This window comes from Phaseolus vulgaris, chromosome 2, assembly GCF_000499845.2.
Source record: "Phaseolus vulgaris cultivar G19833 chromosome 2, P. vulgaris v2.0, whole genome shotgun sequence".
Lineage (NCBI taxonomy): Eukaryota > Viridiplantae > Streptophyta > Magnoliopsida > Fabales > Fabaceae > Phaseolus > Phaseolus vulgaris.
The window spans coordinates 6,457,876-6,483,813 of record NC_023758.2 but is presented as its reverse complement, the minus strand read 5'-3'; the positions used below and the strand labels follow the sequence as shown (position 1 = coordinate 6,483,813).

Here is a 25,938-nt window from a genome sequence, read left to right as displayed (position 1 = left end):
TAGAGAGAATTGGCTAAGGAGTAATTTGAATGGCACTTGGACAACATTTCATTACTCAAAATAGTCTTTCAAATACATGAGCCAAACCCTTTTATTTATAGTGTTTAGAGGGCTGGAAATTAAAAAGAAAGTGGAGGGAAATTCAAATGAGAAGTATTTGAATTTGGAGTCAATTCCTAGTCACAAGAAAAGTGTGACTTGGTTTCATTTTTTAGGCACCTCTAAATCTATACCTACACCTTCTTTTTATGTCACATGGAAGGTGTGGCTTAGCTTTATACATTTGAACCTCTTATATTTATATCTACACCTCCCTTTATGTTCTACTAAAAATACTCAAAAGTAATTACAAAAGAAACACATCCAATGATGCTTAGTTGGCCCATATCTTCTATTTGTTGGGCTTGAGCTGAAGCTTGAACTTGTATTTGGGCTTGGGCTTGGGCTTTTTCTATCATGGGCTTGGGCCTCTTCCATCATCCCCTCCCTCTTGAAAAGGATTTGTCCTCAAATCCAATGCTTCTTCTTCATCATCATTATGTGGATGTATGTGGCTGGATGGTTTCCATCATCCCCTCCTTCTTGAAAGAATTTGTCCTCAGATCTACAGGTTTGATCTCGAACAACAGTCTTATTCTTATTTTGAAAACTAGGCTCGTCCTCCAGGATCAAATGTCCATCTATTGGAATCCTGAAACAAAGCAAAGGAGTTAGTGTGAGCAATTGGAGAAAACTTAATTGTATGAAGTTGCCATTTTTGTTTTTCTTTTGTTTTTGGCAACTTTTCACAATATTTCCCTTTTGATGGTTGTATGTATCCTCTAATCCTCTTATGTTTTATAAAATTTCCAATAGTAGTTACTTTTCCCTTAGGCATAATTCCTTTAGGAGGTGGTAACAACTTTAAAAGGGAAAGAGGACTATGTTCACATACAACTTCAAATGTAGAAATATAAGTAATCTTGTGGACTACTCCATTGTATGCATGCTCAATAGGAAAAGGATACTCATCCCAAGAATTGTGGTTGTCTCTCATTATTTCTCGAAGCATAGTAGAAAGAGCTATGTTTTCAATTTTATTTTGACCATTCTTTTGAGGATGATAAAAATTTGAAGAGAATAATTTAGTTGCAAGTTTTCCCAAGAGAATCCTCAAATCATGGTTTGTGAAATTTGGAGCTCTATCCAACACTATGGTTGAGGATAAACCATGAAGATGTATCACTTCTCTAGAGAAGAGTTTATCCATATCCATGAAAATGGAATGAAAACCTTTTGTTGTCATAGGAAGCTCTAATATGAAATTTAGGCTTGTGTCTTCCCAAGGATCATTTGCAAAAGGTGAAGGAGTATAGAGTTCATGAGACAATGCCTTAGGTGTAGTTTTAAAACAATAAATGTATTTAGGGTAATGTCTTTGAACCTCCTTTCTCATGGGTGACAAAAGTTTTTCTTTTAAAAGCTCTAGAGTTTTATCAACTCTAATTTGGCCCATGAGTTCTCCTTCATGAAGAATTTTTCTCTTATGTGTAAAGGTAGTCTTGTTGTTACAACCATTGTTTATGAGAATTTGTACATTTTGCAATGGTTGTCTCAATAAGTCATGACAAGTTTCTTTAGGCACTAGCTCACATAAAAATTTGTCTTTGTAGATGCCTATAGATAACTTGTCCTTCACTTGGTGATATCTTAGCACATATGAGAAATAATCTACTTCATCTTTATCTATGCAAGCCTCTTTCAAGGATTCTTCTTTTTTGACTAGGCTTGCAAGTGTTCCTTTACAAAAGGTAAGGCTAGGTTGTTCAACAAGAAGCATATTTTCAAAGGTATTTTCAACTTTTACTTCTTGTTGAATGACCTTGTGGGAAGGAACACTCTTTTCCCACGCCTTTTGTTCTTCAAGGGTTTTCTCTTGATTTTCTATTTTTAATATGCTTGTAAGGGGTGTTATAAGATATTCCTCATTCTTTCTAGATTCACACCACCCCTCACTTGGTTTTTCTTTTTCTTTTTCTTTAGTTTCCCTTTCGTCTTCCTCTCTTTTCTTTTGTATCTTTCTTTCCTTCTTTTCTTTATGGGAAGCAAACAATTTTTCTACCCTCATTTCCCAATCTAAGCAAGCTTCTACATTTTCTTTTCCATGAAAATGGGATAGGTCTACCCTAGCCTCTCTTGGGCTTTCTTGTTCTCTTCTATCTCTTCTATATCTTCTAGGGGGTGCTTGATAATAATCTTTTATTCTAAGGCTTCCCTCCCCAAAAGAATCATGATATTTAGAGATAGATGCATGAGAAGGTAATTTTTTTGAAATTTGAGACTTCTCATCCTTTGCTTTAGTCAATTCATTAGTTTTGGTCTCATTCTCCAATTGTTTAGATGAAATTGATTGAATTGGAAAGTTGTTTTAAAAGAGATTTCAAGGATTTCACATCACTTTTAAGAGATTTAGAGGAGTGAGAAGACATGACTAAAATTTTGTGTTTAGAAATGTTTTACTTTAAGAAAGATGAAGGAAGTTAATGAAGGTAGTTTTCCAGGTAAGAGAGGTGAGTCACAATTGACTACTTAAATACCAAGTCTTTGCCTTAGGCAAAAACTATCCCTCAAGATCTTCACACAAATCTTTCTTTAGGTAAATCACTTAAAACACAATGAGGATGTAGAAATCAAATTTTTAATGCAAGAAACAATGCAAGCTATCTAGCAAATTATCAAAGCTTTAAACAAGGCTAAACAAAAGCAATTAAGCGAAACTAAACAAAAGCAAAGCAAATAAGCGTAGCTAACTAAAGCAATTGATGTAATTAAAACAATTAACAAAAGCTAAGCTAGATAGTTTTAAGCTAGTCGGCCCTAGGTGAGGCTTCTTGGACACTTGGAGCCCTTGAAGACACATTAACCGTCTAATTGCGTAATTAACAAGTAATTAACAAGAGTTAAGTTGCAAAGAAATTAGATGGAACTCCCTTTGTTGATTTTCTATTTTCACTTCCTTGTTGTCTCTTCTTTGTTGGGCCTTCCAATGTGTGTGGTGTATTTAGTATGTGTTTGTTGTTGCCCTTGCCTTTGTTCCTCTTGGAATTAGGTACTTAAAATCTTCAATCCAGCACCTATCAAGCAAAGCTAGACTCCTCTTAAGTCAATTCCCACTCAACAAGCACCAATTGATATTTAATCCACCACAAAGCTTAGAGGTCAAAGAATGAAAGCAAGAAACAAATTAATTTGAAAAACAGTACCACACAAATGGAATTAAATGTGACAACTAGAAAGAGTTTCAATGAAATTAGACAAGAAAAAAAAGGTACTCAAAGAAAGGATGGCACACAAAATGGAACCTATGGAATAGCACTAGATTTGATTTCAAAATCAAAAAACAGCACCACTGAAACAAATTGTTATGGTCCAGAATGCGTGATTTTCACAGATTTATGATGAGCTGGCCTTTTAATATTTTCTTCTGAAAATTTATATTCAAACAGTTCAAGATCTCAACAAATTTTTGGTGTTGGTTTCACTCCAAACGCATGCACCATTTGTTTTTAATAATTTTTCTAAAATCAGTGCTCAAAACCGCCAGTTGTAGCGTCAGGATTGCAAACTGTTTTTGTAATATTTATCTTTTTTTTCTATTTAATTTTTGAACTGATTCTTTTTTTGTCCTTTCTCTAACACCTCAATCTTTCAAAATTCAGAGGCTCAGAAATTTCTTATGTGTAAATTAATTTTCATAAGCAAAATCAGCCAAAACAGAATGGTGGAAAACAGAGGATTCTGTAAATCTGGAAATAAAAACAGAAAGATATACCAAAAGAAACACAATGGAATTAGTGTAAGGAATTTGTGTGGATCTAACACACAAATATGAACTCAAACTAAAAAATAAAAAGCACCAAAGGATCAAAACACAACAGATTTCAGATCAAGCATTTATACCGAAAACAAGAAACAAATAAGCCAAAAAAAGTACTACTAGGATTTGATGACAAATATGGAAACACAAGACTTGACAAAACTTATAGATTCATAAAACTAAAATAACTCAAGCATTAATATGAACCAAATGAAAATTGCAATCAAGACTCAAATGCCTAAAAATAAAAACACCAACACAAAATATCAAGAATCCTACACAATTGAAATAAGATCTTCAAGCACAATTTGAACAAAAACTACCGATTGAATTGAATAGAAAAGCATTCAAATCATATTAAAAACAGAAAAACAGCAAGACAACTTGGAAACAAGATGAACAACTAGGAAATAAGAAGAACTCAAAAGAAAAGACACAAAGAGAGATACTCATCTTTGAAGAACCATAGCTCATGATACCAAATGATGGCATTCCTATGAGCTCTTCTTGGATTTTTGTTGATGGTGGTGCGGAAGCTTAATGTATGAGAGTGGACAAGGTCCTCCTAATAGGTGTGGTGACCTTGAAGGTGCATGAGAGGTAGTGAAGATTGGAGTGGTTCGGCCATCTCCATTTGGGGGTGTAGTTTGAAGACTAAAAACCTAATTCTAGAGAGAATTGGCTAGGGAGTAATTTGAATGGCACTTGGGCAGCATTTCATTACTCAAAATAGTCTTTCAAATACATGAGCCAAGCCCTCTTATTTATAGTGTTTAGAGGGCTGGAAATTAAAAAGAAAGTGGAGGAAAATTCAAATGAGAAGCATTTGAAGTCAATTCCTAGTCACAAGGAAAGTGTGACTTGGTTTCATTTTTTTGGCATCTCTAAATCTACACCTACACCTTCTTTTTATGTCACATGGAAGGTGTGGCTTAGCTTTATACATTTGCACCTCTTATATTTATATGTACACCTCCCTTTATGTTCTACTAAAAATACTCAAAAGTAATTACAAAAGAAACACATCCAATGATGCTTAGTTGGCCCATATCTTCTATTTGTTGGACTTACGCTGAAGCTTGAACTTGTATTTGGATTTGGGTTTTTTCCATCATGGGCTTGGGCCTCTTCCATCACACAACCCTTAATTTCTTCTTGCTGACTTGACAAACTTCTCTCCCAAAGATTTGCTGAAATAAACAATTGGTATCCCATCTTGAATGAGAATGGCCTTAGAAATAATAAATTCCTCAAACATCACTTTCAATTAGAAAAACTTACACAGAAACAACAAGGAATTGACTAGGATCCACTTCAGGAAAAGTGGAAATACAAGTTACATGGGATAGAAGAGAGAAATCTTGAATTATAACAGTGTCATTTAAAAAAACAGTAAGTCCTACTACAATAAGACAGTTAATCTTACTATTGAATTTTTCAAATTTGCAAAATCTAACAGTAAAAATGAAACATTATTCATAAAATGAATCAGAATCAAGAGAAGGACAAATAATTAAACTGTTTGAGTGGGATGCACCGACCAAGTAGCAAGCTACTCTGATGGGCCTCTCCCTCAAAAAAATTAATTATCGTGTGAACTAATAGTCCACATATCAGATATTAAACTGATAAGAACAGATACTACACTTGATCTTAGCCAAAAGGTCGAGGAAGGTATGCTTACAGATTACCACGTGTTCAGCTTTCATATTACAAGTTTCAGCTGCTTGTCAATCCTGACAAGTGTGGGACTTCATAACTGAGTAAAACTAATTTACTTTAAAACTTAGAACTATAATTGGGTTCATGTAATTTCTGATGAAACTTGAAACTAATTATAGTCAATTCCAAATATTTGTTACTTATATTACCAACAATACTGTTCCTTCTCCATAGCACTGGTGATACCTAATTAAGGTTTAACAAAGTATTTCTTATATATAATTGTCTTTCATGTTAATTATTTTCTAACAATGGAAATATATATTAATAGAAAAAAAAACTCAGAAAACTATATATGTTGTGGTAAGACCATACAAATCTCTTAAGCTTTTGACCTGCCAAGTTCAAAAGTTAAAACTAATATTCTAAATATTCTAATTTAAAAAGAATGTTTTTAATAAATATCTTGCAGAATGTGTTATGGAAATTTCTAACAGAAACTAGACGAATATTTTAAAAATTATGGGAATACAATTAGTAATTATGGAAGTGCAAGAATGAAAAAGCCAGATATTGTTATAATTCAAAACAAAAAAGCCTTTCTAACACCATAGTTTCGTTATTTAGGATAAAATGAACTTTGTGTACTTCAAACATTACTAAAATATTAAATATATCTTTTAAAAAACTGTATTACTTTTTTCTTTTAAAATTTAAATATATATATATATATATTTAGGATTCTTGTTAATAATAACTGTATAGGTAAAACTTTACTTATATCTAATGGTCCTAAAATAATGTTAATTATACATCTAATCAAAACTACTATATGAATAATGAAATTACTATATGAATAATGAAATTGTATTTGACGGAAGCTTTTTCTATCAATTTTCATTATTAACAAAAACCTAAAAATATATATAAGTTTTAAATAAATGAATATAAATATAAAAAAATTAGAAGACGTATTTAATATATTTAAAATTTGTCAGGAACACAAAATGCATTTTACACTTGAATACATTATTAATTCCATCCTTTAAATATTGCTCTTTCACAACAAAATACATATTAAAATAAAAAATTATATAAACAATCTCCAATATTAGAAATAATATTGTTCCTGCCGGTGGACTGAAAAAGTCTTCGTGCGTGGTTCTAACTTGCGATCAAGGACTTCTTCAACTCAAATCTCCGCCTTACGCCGCCGTGAGTACCTGAAATGAAGTGAGCAAAGGGCGCCCTCGCGGCCGTTTGCACTCCGACGATCAAGTCAGCAAAGCAAGAAACATCAAAACCTCCGTATCGGAGCACCGTAACTGAATCGTAACTAACTTTGTTCTCTCTCTCCAACCACTCGTGCGTACGGTGAGTAAGCGAGCGAATGATCAGAAAGTGGGTGTGTAGAATGAGTAAAATGTGCAACTAATAAAACGTACCTTACTAAGCTTTCAGAGAAGCTTATATACCTTGATGTTTCAGTGCTTACTGCCATGTGTTCTTTTGACTTAACCGTGATTCCACGTGGAAGGCCTTACAACGTTGTAACCCAACTTAGGGAAACTCTAACGTGTAAGTCTTCCTTCTGCGGAGTGCATCTGACGCGAGGGGTGACTACCTGGGTGCCAACTCATGCGCCCAGCTTCTAGTCACTCGCTCTGGGAGTGTATTTGCCTTCCTCTCGTACCATGCACATGGTTCACCCCTAGGCATGCCCCTCTCCTGGGTCGTATCTGTCCCAGGGATTCTCCAGAGGTGGCGTGGGTACTTCACGAATCAGGTTACCCCCTACTGGTACTGGGACTATGGCCTTGAAGCCACCTTTCTCTTCTCTGTATTACTGTTCTGAGGTACCGGGACCCGAGGCCTCTTCGCCCGTACCGTGACCTCTGACTATGTCGCCCCCTCCACGGTCTTCCCTACCCGTGGGTATCGGGGGGTGACATCAACGATGCCTCAACATGGCGTCGCCCACACCTGGCAACGCCCAAAGTGGTCAACCTATTGACTTTCTCCCTTGAGCCCCTTGGCGGGTCCCACCACGTGTTCGACTTTGACTTTGACTTTGACTTTGATCAACGCTCGGGGACGGGACGGTACAAATACTAAATAGTCCCTCAGTTATTTATAAAAGATTATTTATGGGTTGTCTATATAATTTTATTATTTTAGAGACTATTTCGAAAAACAAAAGTATAAGACTTCAATCACCCTTTTGCAAGACACTCCATAATATCTGCAATTAACTTAGGATTCATACTAAGTGTCCATGCGGTCAACGCTCAGGGAGCACAAAATTTCCTACTATGAATGAATTCATGCTCTATCTTCTTACTCGCTTCATTTATCATTTTGTTTTGACCTCGCTGCAATTCATACTTCACTTCCTAATAACCTCATCTCCTTTTTTATTGCCACCACCCTCAGTTCTCCAGGCACAAAACAAGTGAGTGTTGGAGGTTTTCTATCATAAACAACTTCAAACAATGTGTCCTTATGGAAGCATGGAAATTGGTGTTGTACCAATATTTAGCCATGACAACTCTGCACCGATGTCCTCTTTTAATATTTTAAACATTTAAAGTATTTCTTTAGTATAGACACAAAGGTTGAATCGTGTGAGGTTCTTCTGTTGGAAGCATATGTCATTGTTTTGTTTAACAACATTCTGTTCTTTGTATCGTCTATAGAGTCTTGTTCATCTTTTTTTATTGTTTTTGTCTATATTTATTCTTTGTCTCCTAGGACCCACTCTCTTTCTTCTAGTGTAGATCTGTCATGATTTCAGTATCACCATTCTATGTGAGGGCTTATACTCAATATCAAATCGACAACCCAAGAACTTCCCAGCCCAGTTCTGTTGATTCATCATAGTTACTATTTCTAAGAACAATTGTCTCAAACTTTTCTTATCAGTCCTCACTGTGAACTTCCACCCCAACAAATACAATTTGCTGAAATAAACAATTGGTTTACCATCTTGAATGAGAATGGCCTTAGTATCTTGTCCTGAAACATCACTTTCAATAATAAATTCCTTTTGAAAGTCTGGTAACAAGTGATCATTTAAACGTTCAGGAGTTGCACATTGAGCTTGTAAGTGTCCTCATACCAACAAACTTGAATTGCATAAGCTTTTTCTGATTTGGATCATAGTATTGAATATGGTAATCTGATGTGATATATATTATACAGAATGCATATCACTCAAATAAAGTGAAACTTTCATTAACGGATAAAAGGAATCCTCTTTACAGTAGGGCCACTTCACAAGAAGGAAAAACAACAAAATATAAGTTACATGAGATAAAAGAGAGAAATATTGAATAATAGTGTCTTGAAATATTTCCTCATTCCTGGATATCAACCAACATGTCACAGCAAAGACAATGCCTTTGCGTAGTATGATGCTGCAACCAAGAGATGTTTTCTGCATTATTATTGACATGAACATTATACTGTAACATACTGATGCTGCAACCAAGACATGCTTTCTGCATTATTATTGACCTGAACATTATATTGTAACATACTACAAAATCCTTTTGCTTTTTGGGTAGTCCCTTAGCAAATGGAGGATAGTTTCTTCACTTCTACACCTGAAACAAACAGTATCAACTATAATGAAATAGTAAGTTTGCAGATCTTATGAGGGAAAACAATAACAAATAAAGAAAAACTGACACAAAAATATTATCAGAAAGCAGAATAACCAGACCAACTGATAAAAGGTATCCTCTTTACAGACGTGTCACTTCACAAAAAGGAAAAACAACAAAATATAAATTATAACACTATCCCACAAGCTATAATGATGCTGCATGTTTTCTGCATTAACATAACATTAAATTGCAACCTATCATAAAATTCTTTTACTTTATGGGTAGTCCCTAAGCAAAAGGAGGATAGTTTTACACTCAACATCTGGAATATAAAGGTTCAACTATAATGGAATATAAAGTACTGAACTTAATAACAATTTAAGAAAAACAATTACTAACAATTTACTAAAAACCAGATAAGGACAAATATAGAAAACACAAAAGACCTGAACAATTGACAGCCATTTATTAATTAATGAAGAAAACTAAAAAGCTTAAGTTATCAAAAAAATTTGAACTACTTTGGTTGGGATGCACCAGATCCTTGCAAAAGTGCAACACAAGGACGATGCTTGAGAGACCAAGTAGCAAGCTACTTTGATGGCCCTCTCCCTCAAAAAATTAATTTAATATCGTGTGAACTAATAGTCCACATATCAGATATTAAACTGATAAGAACAGATACTACACTTGATCTTAGCCAAAAGGCCGAGAAAGGTATGCTTAAACACAAAGAAGTATTTGACTTTTATAATCAAAGCTTCAGCTGCCTTTTAGTATTCTGATGAATGTGGGACTTTATAACTTCAGTCAGATGCTCTCGAACTCAGTACCTAAGATCAAATGACTTCAAAATTTAGAACAACAATTGAGTTCATTTGATAAAACTTAAAACTACTTATTACAGTCATTCAATTCTTTTTTACTTGATATAACCAACTATGTTGATCCTTCTCCAATCGTACTGGTTCATGTCTAATTATCTTTTATGCTTGTGAAGATATGCTGGTAGTAGTAATTCATCTACCCGTTTATTCCTCCTGAGTGTATTCAACTATATTCTTCTCTCTCCATTTACAACTTTTCTTAGTAAGAGTTTATTCTTGCAACTATGTATTGGAATTTAAGGTCACAAAAAGTTCTTTGTGTATTGTTTATATAACTCGATGGTGATCCCCTAGAGTTAGTGCTCTAGACTAGTCGGTGGGGGAAAACATTAGATGCGTGTTTGAAGTTTTTTTAGCATAAAATTGTTAGTATTAACAATTAGATTCATTAAGAACTGAGTATCAAAATCTGTATGTATATTAAGTGTGGAAAAAAAATCCAAATTACAAAATTCAATTCATAATGATCCAAATCCATATTAGTTTTAATCCATTTAAATGGATTTATATTAAATCTAAATCCATATTTTTGGATTTTAAATCCAATCCATTTAGTTGGATATGAATTAGATATGGATTGGATACATTTTTGGATTATCCAAATTGCATTTTTGGTTGAGTTTTGAATTGGCACGATCCAAGTTGAACCAAGAATATTCGGGTTGATGTCGAGCAGAGCAGACCCGAATCGATGTCGAGTCGTTCGGGCCTGGGTTGTTGTCGAGTGTCTGGGCCCAGACCGATGTCGAGTCATCTGGGCCGAGGCCAATTTCGAGCTGAGCGGGCCAAGGCCGATATTGAGCCGAATGGGTCCAGGCTGATGTCGAGTCGAGCGGGGTTGGCCCGTTGTCAAGTCCAGTGGGCTCAGGTCGTTGTCACGGACCCAAACTGATGTTGAGTCGAGCGCGCCCGGGCCGATGTCGAGTCGTATGGGCTCGGACCGATGTCGAGTCGTACGGGCCCGGGACGATGTCAAGTCGTACGGGCCTAAGCCGATGTCGAGTCGTACAGGCCGGGGCCGATGTCGAGTTGTACGGGCCCGGGCAGATGTCGAGTTGTACGGGCCCGGGCCGATGTCGAGTCGTACGACCCCGGCCGATGTCGAGTCGTATGGCCCCGGGCCGATGTCGAGTCGTACGGGCCCGGACCGATGTCGAGTCGTACGGGCCTAAGCCGATGTCGAGTCGTACGGGCCTAAGCCGATGTCGAGTCGTACGGGCCTGGACCAATGTCGAGTCGTACGGGCCTGGACTAATGTCGAGTCGTACGGGCCCGGGCCGATGGGCCTGGGCCGATGTCGAGTCGTACGGCCCCGGCCGATGTCGAGTCGTACGGTCCCGGGCCGATGTCGAGTCGTACGGCCCCGGACCGATGTCGAGTCGTACGGGCCCGGACCGATGTCGAGTCGTACGGGCCTAAGCCGATGTCGAGTCGTACGGGCCCGAACCGATATCGAGTCGTACGGGCCCGGGTCGATGTCGAGTCGTACGGGCCCGGACCGATGTCGAGTCGTACGGGCCCGGACCGATGTCGAGTCGTACGGCCCCGGCCGATGTCGAGTCGTACGGCCCCGGGCCGATGTCGAGTCGTACGGGCCCAGACCGATGTCGAGTCGTACGGGCCTAAGCCGATGTCGAGTCGTACGGGCCTGGACCAATGTTGAGTCGTACGGGCCTGGACCAATGTCGAGTCGTACGGGCCTGGACCAATGTCGAGTCGTATGGGCCCGGGCTGATGGGGCTGGGCCGATGTCGAGTCGTACGGGCCCGGGTCGATGTCGAGTCCCGATGTCGAGTCGTACGGGCCCGGGTCGATGTCGAGTCATACGGGCCCGGACCGATGTCGAGTCGTACGGGCCTAAGCCGATGTCGAGTCGTACGGGCCTGGACCAATGTCGAGTCGTACGGGCCTGGACCGATGTCGAGTCGTACGGGCCTAAGCCGATGTCGAGTCGTACGGGCCTGGACCAATGTCGAGTCGTACGGGCCTGGACCAATGTCGAGTCGTACGGGCCTGGACCAATGTCGAGTCGTACGGGCCTGGACCAATGTCGAGTCGTATGGGCTCGGGCTGATGGGCCCGGGCCGATGTCGAGTCGTACGGGCCCGGACCGATGTCGAGTCGTACGGACCCGGGCCGATGTCGAGTCGTACGGGCCCGGGTCGATGTCGAGTCCCGATGTCGAGTCGTACGGGCCCGGACCGATATCGAGTCGTACGGGCCCGGGTCGATGTCGAGTCGTACGGGCCCGGACCGATGTCGACCACCATCTCTCCTAATGATGCCAACCAAGCCCCAAAATCAAATTAGTTCCATCCAGATCGAACAACACAGTTTCCATAGTAAATGTCAGTACTCCAATCTCTAACTCCACTAATTGATAAATCCCCTAAGTCATCGTTTTGTACCATTCCTTAATTTGATATCCATGGGTTTAATGTTTTCTACCTTCCACTACATGCACACTAGTTTCTTTGAAATGAAATTGTGTGTAGCTTCACTATCTACCCATATAAGGATTGGAACTCCATTGATTTGAGCCTTAACCTTCCCAGTTTGAGGTTTTAAATAAAGTTTTTGTATGTTCCTCTTATAGTGTTGCCCTGGCAAAATACATTACACTCCTATGAAGCACAGATACGAATACGACACGGACACCGACATATGATTAAATTGAAAATTATAGGATACGAGACACGGCTATACATCTAAATTAAAATGTAGTAATATATTTTGTTATATGAAAAAATCAAGAGAAACATCTATAAAAATAGTTCAAAAAAAGATGTACTTATGTAAACCATAATGTTTGACTTTACATTTGTTCATCTTCATTAAAAAATACAACTCTTAATTTTGGTTCATCAAGAGATAAGTTAGCAATATCAAGAATTCAATTGTCATCCAATGAAAAATCATCTCCTGCAATATCCCATAATTTAGTTTTTTCTTCTTTTAGGTTTCATCTTATTTCTTTTTAAAGAATGTATAAAGAAGTAGATACTCCAATTCCTCTCACAATAACAAGAAGAACATGGTTGTTCAAGTAGTTTAAAAGTTATCTTCTAAAGTATTGGTGCATGAACTCCATGAACAATCCACCATGATTTTGCATCCATTTTACCTTTATCCTTAAAGAGCCAACATTGGCAAAATTTTCTCTTCCATCTGAAAAGTTTGCAAACTCTATATTTACCTTTCTCCTTACATCCGCATCATCAAAGTACCTCATAAAACATGTCTTCCTTTAATAAGTTACTTATCTTGATGTGGGGACAAGTATGTGAAATTTCATTTAACCATTCGTGATTATAATATCTACATAAAAGGTGGTTACACTTTGCAAACCACCTTGTCACAGGTTTTACCTTGACAACTGAGCCATATGCTTTTTGTATCAACCACATGCATTGGTTTCAAACTGTGTCACACCCCTACCCCTACGTAGTTAGGGGTGCATGTGAAGATCCGAAATATTACAAAAAAGCAATTTTAGAATACAAAAGTTTATGTAGATAAGAGAATAACATATGGAGGTGCAAGAAGAAGCAGTCTACTATCTATCATGCGTGGTAATAACAACTCCATCTTCTTCACACTTGATCCAAACTCATAAACTAAACCATTATTTGGAGGCAATTGCTTCCTGCACCATATCAATGCACCCAATTTTAGTGAAAAAGACGAAAAGGCCCTTCGATAAATGGGGTACATATAAAAATACATTCCATACCCCTAAAATATATTTTTGGATTTTTTTTTTCTGGAATGAATTTTTTGTATTACGGATTTTCTTATCCGAAATTATTTTATTTTTTGTTTCCAGATTTTTATTTTTGAAAATTCTTCCAGATCTATTTTTCCATAATATATTATTTTCAATGACACAAATTCCAGAATAAAGGGCATTTTTGAAAATTTAAAATTGTGTTGGATGCAGGTTAAAAAAATTGGATGTAAGAAGCAATTGCCTTGTTTGGATCATGGTAGGCCCTTGTAGCCCAGCCATTTTTGTTTGTCATTCCACTATTTCCCGACAATAACTCCATCAGTTTCTCGTGGTTGGAATCAACATTGAGTTGCATAACCTGCAATGCATTTTTCATATCACTCACTTCTATCTCGACTGATATAACCTTAGCCTCCATTTTTTTCCATCGCATTTGCTACCAACGTTTTCTAGTATCCGACAGATCGAACCAAATGTTTGGGATCCAAAAAAAGAACAAAGAGAATAACAAAAGGGATGAGATAAATCCAGTATTATTACTCAAAAGTATGAGAAATACAATAGGCTTCATTATCCTACTTCCTCATAGCAAGCTCCAACAAGGAAAAAAACATTCTCTCCTCCCCGCCTGTAATTTTCCGATCTAAATCAGTTTAGTTTGCTTTGATATCACCATTGTAATGATTCTCCAGTACAATCTAGTTCCTGATTAATCAACTGAAACCAATTTATTTTTTTTTCTATATTTACGTGGGGCAAAGTATCCACCGCATAAAGAAAGGAAATTATGCTGATAAAAAAAAAAGAGGAAATTATAGACTTTGCGTTGCACACAAAAAGCCCTTCCTTTTTTTTCCTTTCAGGAATACATTTGTTTGAAAAAAGGACATTATACTAGTGACATTGAAGAGGTTCCAGGTTCGTGACAATCCACTTTCAATAGCTCAACTGCAAAGCTCAAAATTAAAATTTCAACAATTTGTGGTATTCATATTGAGACAATAATTGTGTACACTATAGTGATTGTGACATTCTATTGACTATGGCCTCTGATATCTCTCACAATCCTACAAAATACAGAATAGTGGTATAAAATTGGGGAGAAAACTGGGAAAATATTTACATTTACAAAGGTGAAGGGGCACCAACGGAAATGAATACCCTATTTTCTTTTTATATATCTCTTTTAGTTGAATGAAGGAGAGTAAAGAATGGTGTTCTAGTGATGGATTTCATTCGGCATTGTTGGAGGCTTCTTCCTAAAAACGTGTTTCCTACAGCGTTGGAAAATACTGTCATAGATTAAGTCAAACTGCACTCCTGCTCTCTCCCGATTAATAATGAATAGTATGTGATCACCCTCCACATATTTGTAGTACCTGTTTCATAAAAATACCATGAATTGATCAATACAGAACATCTTCTCAGAACAAAATGTGCTAATTTCATGGACAAATTTTCAAAATTAAGAATGCGCCCAGCTATTAAGAATTTCCAAATACCAGATTAGAAACTAGATGGTTTAGTAGCATCTTCAATGGAAATTACTTACAAAAGTTGTTATTTTAATGCGAGTCTCATATGCATGCATTCTCTTTTATTTTAAAGAACTCATATACTTGAGACCCACAATAAAATAATATTTTTATTCATTAAAAATTCCTATTAAAGATGTTCTTGAAGCAGCTTATAAAAAGAGGTCATTGCACTATACTGATATCCTGTGAACCAATTTAGTAGACCATATAGTTTTAGATATAAGGAAATAATGCAACGCTAAGCCAGACAGGGTTGACTATGCTATGAATTATTATGGGAAAAAATTATATTTTTACGGACCAGATGCCAGGTTGTAAAGGTTTGCAATCTGATTCCTTTTCAACCAAGCAGTTGGGGTGTTCAATTGGCAGGAGAGGATGAGTCATGGATATTGTGTTTAGTGCTCCATCATTGTCTTGCCAGTCCTCATCCCTGCACAAGAAAAAGTAACATTTGTGGTTTGATTGATCAAGCTTAATCCAAATTGCAAACTAGTACTGTCAAAGGAAGCAAAAATAGTTTATCTATTGCATTTAAAAACCAACCTATATCCCTTATAAGGGGGAGGAACATCTGAAGGATAACACCACTGGCTCATCTGCAAAACTCTTATGAAAAGCATGGGGTGAATTCCAAGTATGCTTGAAGGAACTGTAACGCCCATGATCTTCGTTGTGCGCTTGGTAGCGTAGCTGAAGTAGTATGTGTTAGGAAATGTTTGTAGGTGGTAATTGAGTCTTATAGAGCCTTGAATTGTAAGATCAGGGAGGATCCAATCTCCTGAAGCAAATGGACCCGCATTCCCCAATAGACAGTCAACAAGACCCCATATGCCCATCTTTCTCCATGACATGTTAAAGTGATCAAACCCAAAATTATAGTAGTTCTTCAGCCAGGAAATGTCAAACCAATCATATATAATCACTCCAATGCGGCAAAGCTGTAGCAGGCAAATAGGTTTCAATGTTTTCCCATCTTCTGGCCTGAAACAATCTCAAATTATAGACAAGCTTAGCATTTTAGTTTGCTAAATGTAGCCAACACTAATAATTAGCGAGATATTGATTCTAATTATCATGTTTGCGGGAGAGAGCTCATAAAATTTAGTTAAAAGCAAGAACGTTGATAATCTTCTGAAAAGAGTTGCATAGCCAGATAGCCTTTTACAAGTATCATTTATCTGTTTTTCAATCATTTCTCCTAGGAATTAATATTGCATGCTCTCTCAACCACCCCCCATTTGAAGACAATAAAATTAAATAAGACAGCTAATAAATATCAACAATTATAAAACAGTTATAAGTTTAATTATAAGGAAAAGCTGATAAGAACTCACTGCATGCCATCTGTGTAGGTTCTTGTAGTCCCATTAAATGCTCCAGATAAGGATGTGATGCTTAGTACCCAGTTCTCTGAACTGTTTTCATACCCCTTGAATTCCTGAATACAGTATGAACACCAAATTATAAAAAAATACGAAAACCACAACAAATACAAAAATGAATCAATAAAACCCTTTAGAATTAGAAGGAAAGGTGAAAAGCACGGGAAACCATCAGCACCAACCTTATCAGCAAGCATTTGTTGCAAGACACGAACAACTTGTGCACCCGCTGAGTGTCCAACAAAATGAATAGGGTGATCCTCGTCCCACTCGGGGTAATGCCCTGCATCCCAATAACAATAACAGACAATTTCATAAAACATCACAAACTACAAAAGCTAAAACAACAGCAACAACAAAGAGAACATTCAGATCTCCAAACCTTGTTCATAGATTCGTCCAAACTGCGAGTGTCCACAAGCCGTGCTATGCTCCTCACCGTAATCAACTTGCCCACCTTTTAAATAATAGAACAATTCTCGAGCCCTGAGGCAAAAGAAAAACAAGGGAACCCTTTTCAGAAATTTTGCAAAACAGAACAAGCGTAGAAGTGGTACACAAAACACAAACGTTTAATCGAAACCACCCAAAATCAAGCTCTTATACCTCAATAACCCACCTATCATAGACACTGGTGAGAGAGCCCAAATCAGGGACAAGAACCCTTTCATCTTTCTTCTCCGCCCCAGCAAAGTACGACAAAGCCCCCAATCTCTGAGAAAAACGACCGTATGAAAGACAAATCAACACCCGAGAAGAGAAAGAGAAGGATACCACGAAAAGGGTAAAACTTGAGAAGAAAAGAAGCGAATAAAAGCAATGGGGCTTACCCCTTTGCCAAATCCAAAAATGCCATGAACCAACACAATAGGAGGAAGATCATGAGCATTGGTCTTGGAAGTTCCATCTTTGACCTCAACATTGACGTTAGGCTTGCGAAAATATTCATTGAGAGCCTGTGACAGGTCCCCAGCAACAGCGGAGCTAAATATGTAAAATCCATAAAGCAAATGAACCAAGGAACTCACAATCAGCTCCAACAATTGCAGATAAGAAATCCATAACCGCATCATTTTCTTCTTCCTTCAGAACCAACAACAACAACAACAAAGAGCCTTCTCAAAAAGAAAAACCGTAAAGGAAGGCTCTTTGCAGGGTTAAAATCAAAAACCGTTTCAATTTCAACCCCTGATATTGCTGACAGAGACCCTCCTTTTTACATTAAAAAACATCAATCCCTTCCACGCTGAAACAATTCACAAGCTATATTATTGTGGCAATTGGAAACTTCACGAAAGCCCAACCCTCTCTTCTTATATTTATATATAGCAAACAAATACGCGCTCTTGCCTTGCTTCAGACTTTCAACGTCGTCTCTTCCCACATTTTCTTCCTTTTCTACCTCACATTTCTCAATTCATTTTCCTATTTTCTCTTCCTCCACGTGCCTCCCAAAACCAAAACAATAATATAACAAACACTAAACAAATTCGTTACAACAAAATAACGTATCAGACAATAAAAAAAAATGCTCGGTTGGGGATCTGACACTTGTCTTACAACCTGCTCTCACCCTCACCACTAAATTCAACAAAATCTATATCCAAAATAATTACTATATTTTCGCCAATAAATTAGGGGATAATGAACAGAGTATAATTTCTTACAATATTTATAAATTAAAAATTAGTGAATACAGTAATAAGTGTTGTTTGGAGGTGCAGTCTGTGTGCTGGAAGGTTCCTTGATTCGCCTTATCCATGACATGAGAATTCGAAATTAAAATGAAAGAAAATCGATCATAGTAAACGTTGATTGGTTGGTTGGTCGTTGGGCGATCTACCCAACGCGCTTTCTTGGGGGATTACATTGGTAGAATGTTAAGTTTTACTAGATCTTATCCTACCCAATTACAATTTATTTTACTTAATTTCTTTGGTTAAGAACCCTAAAAATGTTGTGAAACTTTTAGTGTACATGTCAATGTGAGTTATTTGGTGTCATCTGTGTTGTGTTATGTTAGTACATTATTGGTGTTTGCCTCGTTAATCTGTAATGTGTTAAAAATCATATTCTAATTAGTAACAATAAAACACGCTTAAAAGAGTGTTAAAAATAATGTTTCTAGCATAGTCATTTTAACCAAACTCTCCATCAAAATCGTATCATATTAATTACCGTCTAACACTTCAAATCAAAATCAAGTGATACTAAGCAATTGATAAGTTTAGACTCAGCAATCAGCAATCCAGACAAAGAAAACTGCATCAACAATGATTTTAATTTAACTTTTAAGAAGTTGCTTTTGAAATGAAGCATTAATTATCTTCTATAAGTTTTAATTTTTATTTTATTATTTTATGTGTTCGAGGTAGAACTACTTATTTGGATAAACTTTAGCTGAGGTTTACCAAAATGAGCATCTACATGTTCAGAAATTTGAGATCTTTGGAGATAGATGGATACTCCAACAAAGCCAAAACCATAAGTTACGAATTATCTAACACTTATATTGCCAACAATTTTTCTAGAATAAAATGTGTTATTTTTTATAAGAAAAGATAAATTTATGTTTATAAGTTTGATCTACATTGTAACATTAATTTGATTTCAAATGGAAAAATTCCTCAACAAAGGACAGAGCCTTCAAAGATAAATCTCTTCTATTTCAAGTAACAACAAAGTAACTCTAACAGTTGTATCTTTCAACTTATGAATATTGATCATTATTTTTTTTATCAGCAATATGAATTATAACATTTGCTTTAGACAACTCTTTCAAATACAGTTGAAACAATTCATTACAAAGCATAATCCAATATCATAAAGAAATACTCTGAAACAACATATAAGATATATTCTTTATTTGAATCAAGATGACATTTTTTCTCTATTCTTCTATAAAACATGTGACTAACATTTAAATGTAGAACCAAACATATATTTCTTCAGTACTCAGTAATAACAATAAAAACGAAACCTTACCTTACCTATAATATCTAAATCTCTCACAAATTGGCCAACTATAACCAAACTTCCCTACAAATAGACCTAAAATTTGGACATATAACCAAACATTATTAATTTGATATAGTTTTATAATATCTTCGCATGATATTTTATGTCATTTTAAGTGAATTTCATAGTATTATATTGTTTTTAAGATGTTGCATAAATTCTATTCAAATGATAAGACATTTTATAATTTTTATAATTTAATATTGAAAGACTTATATGATGATTGGGTGGCACATGCGTATTCATGAATCATTCCGTGTTGGTATTTCTGATGAGTGCACTGCAATTATAAACATTGCTTTTTCACAACAAACAAAAATACGTGCAAATGGAAGAAGCCCTGAGTTTGCACAGTCTCCTTTACTCATTTTTTATTAATAGTTTCATCATTCTTTGTGAATATTGTGTTAGTTATAAAATCAATTGGTTGAACTCACCACACATTTTTTTATAATTTTTATTTAAAAAAATCATTATATTTGTGTGGATAAACATGAAAACCTAATAATTACCTATATGAAGATAGGTTACAGTGTTGATTTGTAATTATGTGTAGTTTCCACGTATATTTTTTTCATCACATCGTGTAAGAGTAACAATAATAATAATTAATAATTAATAAAATAAAGGTGTAATTACAAATCAGATTTTGGAACTTTCAAACATTTTGACTTGCTTTGCTGTATAAACAAAGCTTAGCTGTTTAGTATTTTAAACACCCAAGATTCTGTTTCTTTGATATCAATTGTGTTGTTCGGTTTGGTTCTTTTTGCGATCCTTTTGAGGTTGAGAATTCAATGCATCTATGAATCATCTAGTATGGTCAAGTTTAGGTTACCAAATTTTAAATATCAAAGGATCCAATTCTATGGTCAATAACTCACTGTCACAGATTTGTGGCTTAAAAGCATTTAACAATTCTTCTTTTTCTCCTTATATGTATCGATTTATTGTGTAAAAATAGATCACCCAATTCTCATCTGCAGCTAATATTTTATTTTGTTTACTTTAGTTTTTTTATACAACATAATATCAACAAGCATTTCACTGTCAACTATTTTAACTAGAATTTATTTTTTAAATTAGATTTTCATTTTTTCGTTTTAGGAATCTATAAACAAAAGAATTAATTATAAGCGTTATTATTGTTCAAAAGTGACGTATTTGACGTAAGATGATGAGAGTGAGCCACGTGAAAGGAAAGGAGAGAAAAATATAAAAAAAAAGAGAAAAAAAAGAATCTGATGACTCAACACTCTAGAACTTCCCCTACCCTAATGCTGCCAATATATATTTTTTCTCTATATTAGACATCCACTGTTTATTTTATTTTATTTATGTCTTGGTAAAGTCTTTCGCCTATATATTCATTTTATTTCACTTTTTTGGAAAAAATTTATACTGTAATATAATATAATAATATAATAAAATGCATTATTATGTACACATTTTTTGTTTTCTTTTATTGTATTTAATTGATTATTAATCTTTGTAAATAAGTTTACATATATTTTTTAAAATTTTAATTATTTATATAAAAATGTTTATCTTTGATTTCTCGAAATTTAGCCATCCGTTTTAAAATTTTATAATTAATAGAAATGTTATCAAAATATACCCTGTCGTTGATTTATATTGATTCATTAAAATCGACTATTATAAAATAATTAAATAAAAATAGTAGAACAAGAAATACTTTGTATAATATTTTACACTTTTTATTGATTAATTTATATTCATCAATAATAAATAGCAAGGCTCTGTTTTATTTCAATTAATTATCTGAAATTTTTTAAGAGAGTTGTTAAATTAAAACAACTAAAACTAAATGAACTAAAATTGGCTACAAATTGTAATTCAACCATGGTATTTTTTCCCTACCTTATATGTAAATGTTTGTCATCGTCATAAAACAAGATAGATTATTAAATCTAAGAAAACATAAATCCTTAAATTTCAGTTAAAATAAAAGGAGAGCGCAAAAAACTATACTGTTCTTACAGGTTTGAATATTACTTGTTCGATCTCTTTCTCGGTATTAGGTTTATAATATTTGCATAATTTTTACTTTCTTGGATTTTTTTTATCTCACATGAATATTTATAATTGCACTCTATGCTCAAGTTAATATATGAGTTTAATGTGAGAGTAAGATTTTAGAATCAAAATTTTCATTACTTTCTATTATTGAGAAGGTTTACTCCTATATATTGATTATTTTAGAGTTGGTTGACTAAAGTCAATCCAATAAATTAAAGTGTTCATAAAGTTAAAGTTAAAGTTATGGGAGGTGTTTATCATGTGTTACTTGTTAATCAAATCAAATCATTAAATTAGGATTAATATGTGTAAGGTGATTCACAATGTTGAGAGGGTGTTGACCTCGTCTGTGACGTAGTCAGACCCGAACAATTTACTGACTCTCCAGACATAAGCGTGGGTGAAGAATCAACAAAGAATCTAACGGTACCAAGTTTCGAAAAGAAAAATTCATCTTTAACGTTATGTACCTAGTAGCCTCCCAAATTCGAGCGCGAGAGGCGAGTGAAGGGTCTAGAGTCAAATTAAAAATTCATTTCTTTAGCATTCCAACACATGATCGATATGTACGATATAGTGCCCCCTAAGCCCGAGTAAGGGGAGTGTGTGAAGGGTCTAGAAGGGGGTGAGGTCCAAAATTGTCAAAGAAGGTGCAATGTCGCGCGTTCGTGATTGTGGATGATGGCCAAAACCCACAGTCATGAAGATTGTGATGGTTTGTCTTCACATCAGAGGTGGCTATAAATAGGGGAGTTAGTGGGTTCCACCTTGCATCCCTTTATCCTAAACTTGCTCCGAGAGTGTTCCAGTTGAAGAAATTTAAGGTAAAGAATGTCTTCCTTTTCGTCTGACAACAGTTCCTCTTTGCCAAGGTTGGGTGGTGTTGGTAGAGGTGTTCCTAAGTATTTTTTGAACATCTCTAGTTCTGAGTCTATTAATTATGGGAGCATTAGTGGGTCGTCACATGCTAGCTATGTGCATAAGGGTCCTGGTGGAGAAGCCCAAAGAGTGGCCGAAGAGTCTGGTAAAAACGTCGTTGTGGTAACAAACTGCGATTGGGTGGATGCCCGTATTCGAGAGGTTTCCTCAAAGTATCGAACTACCTCTATGTTGCAATCCCTAACTGCAAATGTAGATATTTTAGAAAAAGATGTGTCATATGGCATCATCTCACTTAAGATATGTAAAATGTCAAATGTATTGTGCTCACATGGCATCATCTCACTTAAGATATGTAAAATGTAAAATGTACTGTGCCTCGAGAGAGAAGATTCGTCTGAGGATTTTTGCTATTTTTATTCTTGCTTAATAATAGATATTTACGTCTAATTCCCACTGGACAATTTTATTATGGAAGTCGTCCGCATATTGAACTTCGCGCCGAATCAACTGCACCTTAACAGTTGGACTTCCTTGCAAACGTTCTTGTTGTTGTGTGCATCAATGATCCTAAGGACGAAACCTAGGTCCTTTTTGCATTCTTACTGTACTAGGTCGAAGACCGAGTGGGCTGGCTATCCTTTATCAGTCAACCGATATCATGTCTGCTAACCTTATTTACATCCCTTATAAATACTTTAAGGAGGGATTTTTCAAGGTTGTTGTCGAGAAGGGAGGTCGTCCATATATTTATGATGACGCGACTCCCCGATTCTCTTTCTATTAGACTAAAAACCCGACACATTTTCATATGTAGTCGAGGTTCCTAATGATCTTAGAGGATTTGGAGGTTCTGTATGTCCTAGACCATCTTCCTCGTAAAATTTTTACTTGGTAACTTCTTAGAGATTATGTGTCCCCTCAACAACTTGTTAATGTAGATGGTACGCTCTTTTCTATCTCGACCATTTGTTTTAGTTTTAATATGCGTTGACTTGTGTTTTGTGCATATATCATGACCTTCACGGATCCTGAGAGAAACAAGAACTATTTACTGGACCTTTGGTCGAAGAGCCAAGCTCGGGCGGTCCAGAAGGAGAAAGATCGAGCTAGTGTCGAGGTCGTGATCCCTGTCCTTAAGGTTGCCAACGCCGAAAACCTCATGCTAGAAAAACCTAAGAAGGTTGGGAAAGAGGATCACGGGAAAATCACTTGCCGCCATTTTGATTGATCTTCATCATGTTGATCTCCAAAATGTCCCCATCGAGACACGCAAGGCCCAAGCTCGTCAAGTCGAGACTTACCCTACTATGACATTAATTTGAAGGATAAGGTATCTATCAGCCTGAATCCTCTCGAGCATGACGCCTTCCCGTCTACAAGGGGGTCTACAAGGGGGTGGCAAAGTGAGAGGAGTCGTGTGAGCCGGCCCGCAACCCGCTGAAAAAAATATGGGGCGGGTTACTTATTTCAACCTACTAGCTCGCATAACTCGCAGCCCGCACGGGCCAATGCAAGGCGGGACGGGTTGGCCCATATAACTTTAAAATGTAGAATTTTTTTTTTGCACCCCATATTTTCTTCATGTAGCCTCATATTTCACATTCTAAATTTTTTAATAAATCTTACTACGCATGTCTCGTGAAAATAATATTATGAGACCATTTACCTAATGCATCTAAATAAAATATCAAATTTTTTATTTAAAAAATTAGTGTTTTTAAAAAATATTTTTTATGCGGGCCAACCCTTATGCGAGACGAGCCTATTCAGGGCGAGCCAACCCGTGCCACCCCTACCTTGTGGCTGCAGAAGACAATATGCTTGATCAATACAAGCTCGTAGAAGCTCGGGTTCATGAAGGCTCTACGCCATGACGAGTAATTTTACAAAATCCCTCTAAAGTAGCGTAACTTTGATGCGGGGAAGAAATACCTAAAGCTGAGGATGTGTCAGCGCGACCTCCCACTCCAAATGTGAACAGGGTTGAGGCTCCTCGAATCAAGCTTGTTTTCGGTGTCTTATTTTTTCTTTTCATTGATTGTATACAAATATTTCTTACTCTATTTTGTAATATTTTGGCCCTGTTGGTCATTATCAATTAATTGATTATTAATAAACTTCAACCTTATGCGTTTATTTATTTCTCTTCTTGATGAAATCTTTTCCTTTTAAGTGATACTATTCTTGTACTTGTAATCTTATTTTAGTGAAAGTTATTATTCTTGGTATATATCATTTTTCGTTATTTAGGTCGTCGTTAGTTTGACCTTCCTTGTTCAAGAGGCAAGTTGTTAATTTTGCCAATTATTCTTGGGGGGATCTAATTGGGTGGAGTCTTCTACGACCAAAGTGTTAGTTATGCTCTCTTCTCGGTAGGGTTCACTTGGGCTTTTCTTCAGTGGAAAAAGTAATTTCTCTATTAATTCATTGTTCTCAACAAGATCCAATAATCTGGAATCTTACTTGATCGAGAAGGTCATCTTGGTAATTTGTCTTGTTCTTGACAAGGATCCATTAAAGTGAAATCTTCCTTAGTCACACTAGTACAAAATTCTTCAATAACGACACTCTTCAAAGACGGTTTGGAGACAACCATCGTTAAAAACGAGGCGGTGGCATTCTTGTAATCTTTTTGAAATTTTTTTAGACTTTTAACGACGGTTCCCCCAGAACCGTCGTTAAAAGATGGGAGGGAAAGATACGACGACGGTTCGCGCCAAGAACTGTCGTTAAAAGATGGGTTTCCGTTAAAACCCTTTTTCTCCCCATTTCAGTTTTTTAGACTATTTTTCAAACTCCCATTTTCATTCACAAACCTTGGCTTCTTACTCACAAACCGTGCCTCCACAAGACTCACCCTTCCAAACGCCAGACGACCAAGCTCCACTGCTGACTGACCACGAAGCTGTCACTAACCGAGCCTGCCGCGAACCTGCCGCCGACCGAGCGAGACCGACCCTCCCGCGAACCCCCTGCCGCGAACCTGCCAGGGACCGTCGCCGACCGACCCTCCCGCGAACCCCCGCTGACCGAGTCGCAACCTCCCCAGCCGCACGCGCGACCCCGCACCGCCGCCCACGCGACCCGCGACTGCCGCCCCTGCCCCCGACCCGCGACACTGACCCTGGACCGACCCGCGACTGCCGCCCCCTGCTGCCGACTAATTGTCCGCGCCCGACCCGCGACGCCACGACCGCGACTGCCGCCCGCATTCACCGTACTTGACGGCGCCTAGACAAACGCCGTTCGACACCTGCCTTCCAGCAATTAGTGACCTCCATGCCGCGCCACCTACCCTCAAAGCCGTGCCATTGTGACCACCGTGCCTTCTG

General features: G+C 36.8%; 1 protein-coding gene, 1 long non-coding RNA gene and 2 other non-coding genes across 5 annotated transcripts; all 4 read right to left on the bottom strand.

Moving 5' to 3' along the window:
- Positions 1-5,335: 5,335 nt before the first annotated feature.
- On the bottom strand, positions 5,336-5,534 carry LOC137813155 (U2 spliceosomal RNA). Its single transcript, XR_011081387.1, has one exon. It is a non-coding gene; the product is annotated as a U2 spliceosomal RNA (small nuclear RNA).
- Positions 5,535-8,724: 3,190 nt separating this feature from the next.
- Positions 8,725-9,838, bottom strand: LOC137809599 (uncharacterized). Its single transcript, XR_011080784.1, has 2 exons — positions 9,648-9,838; positions 8,725-9,123 (listed from the first exon to the last, which is right to left on the bottom strand). It is a non-coding gene; the product is annotated as an uncharacterized lncRNA (long non-coding RNA).
- Positions 9,653-9,847, bottom strand: LOC137813146 (U2 spliceosomal RNA). Its single transcript, XR_011081380.1, has one exon. It is a non-coding gene; the product is annotated as a U2 spliceosomal RNA (small nuclear RNA).
- Positions 9,848-14,706: 4,859 nt separating this feature from the next.
- Positions 14,707-18,452, bottom strand: LOC137810507 (uncharacterized). 2 transcript variants are annotated; one of them, XM_068611837.1, is made up of 8 exons: positions 17,497-18,452; positions 17,286-17,380; positions 17,049-17,152; positions 16,849-16,949; positions 16,619-16,722; positions 15,828-16,265; positions 15,583-15,714; positions 14,707-15,122 (listed from the first exon to the last, which is right to left on the bottom strand). In XM_068611837.1, the coding sequence occupies exons 1-8, from the start codon at positions 17,737-17,739 to the stop codon at positions 14,963-14,965; spliced, it is 1,377 nt and encodes a 458-aa protein (XP_068467938.1). In that variant the 5' UTR covers positions 17,740-18,452; the 3' UTR covers positions 14,707-14,962. The 2 variants fall into 2 exon arrangements, with proteins under 2 accessions (XP_068467938.1, XP_068467939.1); XM_068611838.1 differs by having other exon boundaries at positions 17,273-17,380; positions 17,497-18,035.
- Between the last annotated feature and the right edge of the window lie 7,486 nt (positions 18,453-25,938).